Source organism: Lipotes vexillifer, unplaced genomic scaffold, assembly GCF_000442215.2.
Source record: "Lipotes vexillifer unplaced genomic scaffold, Lipotes_vexillifer_v1.1 scaffold1639, whole genome shotgun sequence".
NCBI classification, from domain to species: domain Eukaryota; kingdom Metazoa; phylum Chordata; class Mammalia; order Artiodactyla; family Lipotidae; genus Lipotes; species Lipotes vexillifer.
Genome location: NW_006782296.1, coordinates 123,890 through 130,920, shown reverse-complemented (window position 1 = coordinate 130,920; position 7,031 = coordinate 123,890). Strand labels below are relative to the sequence as shown.

General features: G+C 53.3%; 1 protein-coding gene across 7 annotated transcripts in view; it reads left to right on the top strand.

The window, feature by feature from the left end:
• The first annotated feature begins 5,536 nt into the window (after positions 1 to 5,536).
• Positions 5,537 to 7,031, top strand: part of ETV4 (ETS variant transcription factor 4) — a 14,949-nt gene continuing 13,454 nt past the window's right edge. The window contains exons 1-4 of one of the 7 annotated variants that reach the window (XM_007455073.1): positions 5,537 to 5,756; positions 6,271 to 6,381; positions 6,558 to 6,651; positions 6,874 to 6,921. In XM_007455073.1, coding sequence (XP_007455135.1) covers positions 6,322 to 6,381; positions 6,558 to 6,651; positions 6,874 to 6,921 — 202 coding nt within the window. In that variant the 5' untranslated portion in view covers positions 5,537 to 5,756; positions 6,271 to 6,321. Of the gene's footprint in view, positions 5,757 to 6,002; positions 6,076 to 6,243; positions 6,382 to 6,557; positions 6,652 to 6,873; positions 6,922 to 7,031 lie in introns of those variants that run through there. The other 6 variants (XM_007455072.1, XM_007455077.1, XM_007455076.1 and 3 more) reach the window with 6 other exon arrangements.

Genomic DNA, 7,031 nt, shown 5'->3' with positions numbered 1-7,031 from the left:
ACCACCCAAGGGAAAGAGAGGCCCGGTTTCCACCCACGGCCTCATTTTTAGGCCTTTTCTCCTGAGACAGCTCTCCTCTACCAGGGTGCCCTCCGGAGCTGCGCAAGACATCTGCTTTACCCCTACATTTCCTCCAGCCCGACGACGCGCTCCCAGCCAAATGGCTGGAGGGAGGGCCCACCCCCTTTTCTGTGGGGCTCTCGAGAGGTCTCCCACTAAGTAGAAGGTGGAGAGAACAAGGGGAACAACTGTTCCACCCCCTCCCAAGCAGAGTCTCCAAAAGTGCTCTTTCCAACCACTTTTAAGATCATATATATTGACAAGATGTTTGTAAAGACATCTAGGATAAAAGACATTAGGGCAGTGGTTCTTAACCTGGGGAGATGGGGGATCATAGACCCATCTGTGATGGTTCCGATAAAAGCTCTGGACCCTCTCCTCAGCCAAATGCATACACGTCTGCACGCACCGATGCAGACAGTTGGCTTCAAGATATAGCCTTATCTGGGCTTCCCTGGTGGCGCAGTGGTTGAGAGTCTGCCTGCCGATGCAGGGGACATGGGTTCATGCCCCAGTCTGGGAAGATCCTACCTGCCGCGGAGTGGCTGGGCCTGTGAGCCATGGCTGCTGAGCCTGTGCATCTGGAGCCTGTGCTCCGCAATGGGAGAGGCCACAGCAGTGAGAGGCAGCGTTACTCATGGACCCTGGGCTCAGAAGCCCTGCCGTTTAGAGGAAGCAGTCTGAAAGTGTGGGACTGTGAGACAAGTACAAAAGGAAATCCAAGAGTGGCACTATTTTTTTGGTGACCCACCGGCCCATGTTGAAGACCCCATGTTCTCCCACCCCCACCAGAAAATAGGCCCTGACCCTATTCTCTGGTTCATTCCCCCCTGGTGACAGCTCCAGTTTGGGAGACACTAATGAGTCACAGGTTACCTCTTGACCCTGTTTATCTCATCCATCTGGCCTTACTATTAAGCTGGGTTACCTTCTAAATACTGCCCTTTAAGCCTCTGAGACTCAGCTCTTCCAGACACTGAGGAAGCCAAGCCTCTGAAGGCATTTCTGTGTTCCCCGCATAGTCGCGCTGGGCAGGTCACCCAGCATCCACCGCTACACTCTGAAAGGCCACCTAGGAGAGCCTGCTTCTCTGATGGCTCCTGGGACTTTCAGGTCTAATCCAGGTGTCTCCCTCCTCATCCCAGTGCTTGGAACTTCCAGCTCTCAGACAAGTCCCAAGCTGCCTTTGTTGGATATTTGCATATCTGAAATCCACATTTACATTTTATAACTTAGACTCCTAGGAAACAAAGTCAGAGTCCAGCCCCAATATTCCAGAGAGAAGGAAGCATTAACCTGCACAGCCCCCAACCAGAGGTGTGTTGGGGGGTGTCAGGGAGTATGTTGTATGTGTCCTCCGTGAAGCTGTGTGTCCAGGAGGGGACTGTGAGCTTCCTTAATCTGGATGTGTCCATGTATACTCTCTGGCTCAAGCGTGTTCTCCATCCCTCCTGCTGTGTATTCACTCAAATGTAGTCTTTGAGTCGGTCTGGGGAGTCCTCAGTCTGTTGAGCAGATCCTTGGGGTAGATGTGTGTTTCCACGGCCTCAGTTTCCTCGTCTGTAAAATGAAGATGACTCCCCACAGGACTGCTGTGAAGGCTGCGTGAGTAAATACAGGCCAAGTCTTTGCAGCAGGGCATGTCACATGGAAGTTCTCAGTAAATATTGGTTATTGTGATGTGATTGCCAACAGAAAAAAGCTCTGGACCCTCTCCTCAGTAAAACGTGATTTCCAGCCCCTCTATTCCTTCCTCTCCCCAACTACCTCAAGCCCTCGACGAAGCTCAAATGTTCCCCCTGGAGATGTCACTGCTCTTAAAACCGTGAAACCCAGATTGGGACTTGAACCCATGAACTTTTTTTTTCTTTTAATAAATTTATTTCTTCATTCATTCGTTTATTTATGGCTGCACTGGGTCTTCACTTCTGCACTGGCTTTCTCTAGTTGTGGCAAGCAGGGGCTTCTCTTGTTGCAGGAGGCTCTAGGCGCGTGGGCTTCGGTAGTTGTGGCACACAGGCTCAGTAGTTGTGGCTCACAGGCTCTAGAGTGCAGGCTCAGTAGTTGTGGCACATGGGTTTCATTGCTCCACGGCATGTGGGATCTTCCCGGACCAGGGCTCGAACCCGTGTCCCCTGCATTAGCAGGCGGATTCTTAACCACTGCACCACCAGCGAAGTCCCGAACCCATGGTCTTTTTTTTTTTTTAACATCTTTATTGGTGTCTAACTGCTTTACAACGGTGTGTTAGTTTCTGCTGTATAACCAAGTGAATCAGCTATATGTATACATATATCCCCATATCCTCTCCCTCTTGCGTCTGTCTCCCACCCTCCCTGTCCCACCCCTCTAGGTGGTCACAAAGCACCCAGCTGGTCTCCCTGTGCTATGCGGCTGCTTCCCACTAGCTATCTATTTTACATCTGGTAGTGTATATATGTCAGTGCTACTCTCTCACTTCGTCCCAGGTTACCCTTACCCGCTCTGTGTCCTCAAGTCTATTCTCTGCCTCCGCGTCCCTGCCCCTAGGTTCATCAGAACCTTTTTTTTTTTTCGATGCCATATATATGTGTTAGCATATGGTATTTGTTTTTCTCTTTCTGACTTACTTCACTCTGTATGACAGACTCTAGGTCCATCCACCTCACTACAAATATCTCAATTTCGTTTCTTTTCATGGCTGAGTCATATTCCATTGTATATATGTGCCACATCTTCTTTATCCATTCATCTGTCGATGGACACTTAGGTTGCTTCCATATCCTGGCTATTGTAAATAGTGCTGCAAGGAACATTGTAGTACATGACTCTTTTTGAATTATGAACCCACAGTATTTTAATTGAGATCACACACCTGGTCTCAGGACTTAATGAAGCTCAGGTTCTTGATGTTTCATCACAGAAAGAATTCAGTGAGAGACAAAGTGATAGGTAAGAAGTGGATTTATTTAGAGAGAAATGCTCTCCACAGACAGAAGGCGAGAGCGGCCTTGGGAGAAACACACTCCACAGACAGAGTGTGGGCCATCTCAGAAGGCAAGAGCGGCCTCTAAATATGGCGTGGTTAGTTTTCGTGGGCTGAGTAATTTCATAGGCTAATGAGTGGGAGGATTATTCCAACTATTTTGGGGAAGGGGTGGAGATTTCCAGGAATTGGGCCACCGCCCACTTTTTGGCCTTTATGGTCAGCCTTGGAACTGTCATGGCGCCTGTGGGTGTGTCATTTAGCTTGCTGATGTGTTACAATGAGCATATACTGAGGCTCAAGGTCCACTGGAAGTCAAATATTCTGCCATCTTGGACCTAGTTGGTTCTCACCAGCTTTCATCATAGCCTATGGCTATGTTGTTTTTTTAAAGGCTGTGCCCTGCCCCCTCCCCTCCTGTTTCACTCTGAGCCTGGATGTTGAATCAGAGGCCAGGTGACAGCAGTGGCGACTCAGCCAGCCTGCTGAGCCACAGCCGGAGGAGGAGGGCCCCTCAGCCACGACCCTGGATGAGGAATGAAAAGGAAGCACTTACTCTCCAGGTAGCCAGGGGGCCTCCAGAAAAATGGAAGAACTCAAAACCAGAGGGGCACCCCAAAGAGAGCCCCAGACTGGGGTGTCCTCTCCAGGACCCGCCAGAATCTTCTTCATTGTCATGGAAACTACATCAGAGCTGCCTTCCTGGAAGCTGCCTTTCCTCCTCCCCCACTTCTCTTGGCTCAGAGACACAAGCTCCTCCCTAAACTGGTCCCATCCAGCTTAAAGCTGAGATTTGCTTGGGCTTGTCTCTCCTTGCTTGGGGAGGGTTCCTTGCTAAGCTCAATTAGTTTGGTCTTTATTGTACCTACTCACTAAACAACTATTTCCTGGGACCCTCATAAGCTTGAAGTAAGCTGGGGAAGACTTAAAGAGGCAAATGAGATCTTTTCCAGGCCCTGGAAAGCTCTCCATACAATCAGATGACCACGAGGCAGAAAAAGACACGACAACAGAGATATAGGCAAGAATGTTGTAGGGTCTTTACGGAACTGATTCAGGATCTCTGGAAGGCTTCCTGGAGAAGAGAGGCAATAAGCATGAGTCTTAAATATTTCGGCAGAGAAGAGAGGGAAGTTTATTTTCATTTGCCCAGGATGATCTCCTGAAAGGAGCCCTAAACAGGTGCTAGAGGTTTGGTGTTCTAGCTCTGATCCTGACAACTGAAAGAGCTTGCATGTATCATTTCCTTCTCTGAAACTCGACAGCCTCATCTGTAAAGTGGGGGTGTTAGATTAGATGAATTTTGAAAACAGGCCTGAGGTTTGGTCACTCTCTTGTGTTTATCACAAACAGGCAGGAAACAAAATCAGGCTCTCCTCAAAGGAGGGCATAGACTGTGGACCCAGATTATCTCAGGAAAAAAAAAAAATAGACCTGGGGAATGTCATGTCCTGTGTGCCTCCATGGCTCCAGCCTAAGCAGCACAGCACACCAAGTGTCTATCTTGGTCACAGCTGCCTACCTGGCACCCAGCACTGTGTCTGGCACAATAAATATTTATTGAGTGAATTGGTAAATGAATGAGGTGACAGACAATGAGTAGCTTTTGGCTAGAACTGACAGCAGTCCTGCCCCCAGATCATCAGATCCCTTGGGGCTTTTGGCCCCTCATACCCTGTGTTTGCTCTCAGGATAAGAGGAAAGATGGTGGAGAGAGAACTGCATTTTCAGAGGTCCATCGGGCCTCTAGTTTCTGCAGCAATCAATAGAAAGTGGGTCACAGAACAGCTCTGTAGAGAACAGACCCTTGAGAAAAAGTCTGGATTCCGTGCCAGCTTACATTTATTGAGCGCCTACTGTGTATCAGTTGCTGTCACATAGCTTTAATTCATTTAATTGTGGCCTCAAAGGGCCGTACAGGAGAACATAGGGGATTGCGGGCTGCAAACCCCAGCGGCGCTGACTGAGTGACCTCCGCAAAGCCACTGCCCCTCTCTGAGTTTTCATTTTCAGTCTCTGTAAAGTGGAAAAAATAGAACCCCTTCGCCAGCTTATGGGAGTGAAATGAGCACGTGGAAGCAGAGAGCTTCATAAATGCTCTTTATTATTGTTCCTCTGGGCATGGAAGTCCGCTCGCTTCCCCCCAGGGCGCACACACAGATATATTCACACTCCCACGTACACGCAGATGCACAGAGATGTGTGCAGACGCCAGCCGGAGGTGCTAGCCGAGCCTCAGGGCCACAGACGAGTCCCGCAGAGGAGCCGTAGGGTCCTCGACTTCCCCCGTTTTCTCTCAGCTATTTATGAATGAACTCCGGCCGCGAGGAGTTTATTTTTTTATGAATGGGAGCCCAAGCGGTGAATGAAGCCGGGAGCCAGCCCCTGCGTTCTGATTGGCCCCCGCGGCTGGGAAACTCCGCCCCTCCGGCTCGGCCGGGCGAGTCTCGGGGTTGGCGGGCGAGCCGGGCCCTGGGGTTTCATTCACAAAAGTCAATGAAACAAAGGGAACGGGGTGGGGGGAGAGAGAGCCGAGGCCGAGGCGAAGGAAATGCACCAATCAGCGGCTCCCCCGGGCTCACAACTGTCGGCGGCGCCCGGAAAACAAGCCGGTGCGCGGGGGACCCAGGGCCGGGGCCGCCTCGCTCCGGCCTAGCCCCGCGGCCCTCAGTGGGGTCCCGGGGTATGCTCGGGACCCTCCGCTGCTCCAGCAGAGACGCCCGGGCCTCAGGTGAGGCTGCGGGAGGGAGAGGGAGGGAGAATGTCTGCGATTCCCAGCCTCGCCTCCAACACGCACCACACTCTCACCGCCGCCTCTGCAGATTCCAGGGCAAGGGGTGGGAGACGCTGGGATTCAGGGTTGGAGGGGGCGCCAGAGTTGTGGGTGTGCGAATGGTGCGCTCCTCGCCCGCTCCTCCGTGCGCCAGCACACACGCGCGAGAGAGCGAACACACACACACACACACACACACACGTCTTATGTAACTGAGCCTGGGCAAAGCAGGGCTACAGAAAGCAGCCGAAACGGCGAGCCCGGCTCCCAGGAGCAGGTGGGACCTCCTTTGGCGGGAGGGGAGTGGTGGCGGCGCTAGGCTCGGCAGGCGGAAACCTCCCCATCGCCTGAGTCGGAGAAGTTTTGCCGTCGGACCCAGAGCCTCGCGACTGCCCCTCCCGGTCGCCCTTCCCCACCCCCACCTCGCTGCCTTCCCCCAGACGGTGTGCAAATGCAGCTCCCCCGCCCCCAGGTCTCTGCCCCCGCGCGGGGCCCGGGCCGTGTGGCCGGAGGGAGCGGCCGGATGGAGCGGAGGATGAAAGGCGAATACTTGGACCAGCAAGTGCCCTACACCTTCTGCAGCGTGAGCGCCGGGCCGGCCTCCACGCCCGCCCCCTCCCTGCACCCCGCCCCTACCCACCCAGCGGCCCCAACGGGGTCCAGGGCTGCCCGCCCCGGAGTCACCCCGGGACCCCAGCCCCGCCCCCCAGACCAGGCGGCCTCAGGGTGACTCGGGGGCATTCTTCCCCTTCTCCGCAGAAATCTCCCGGAAATGGGAGCTTGCGCGAAGCGCTGATGGTCCCGCAGGGGAAGCTCATGGACCCGGGCTCCCTGCCGCCCCCCGACTCCGAAGGTAAAGAGACAGAGCGACAAACCGCTACCCTCCCTACCTCACACACCCCGAGGGCTGACCCTGGAGCCCCCGCCCTTTTCCCAAAAGGACTCGCCCTCCAAGGGACTCTGGTCATTATCTGCCAGTACCCCCAAAGGGGGAGATCATCCGGCTCGCTAGCGCTCCCGCTCTCTCACGAGCACCTCTAGCTCACCTTCTCCAATTCCATTATTCACCCCTCAGATCTATTTCAGGATCTAAGTCACTTCCAGGAGACGTGGCTTGCTGAAGGTGAGTGGTTTTGTGACCTTTACTATTATTGGGGTGGGGGATGCGCTCTACCCCTATTATTCCAGCCTAGCCCGCTTCCTCTCTCCTCGCCCTCAAGGGCCTCTGCGAGG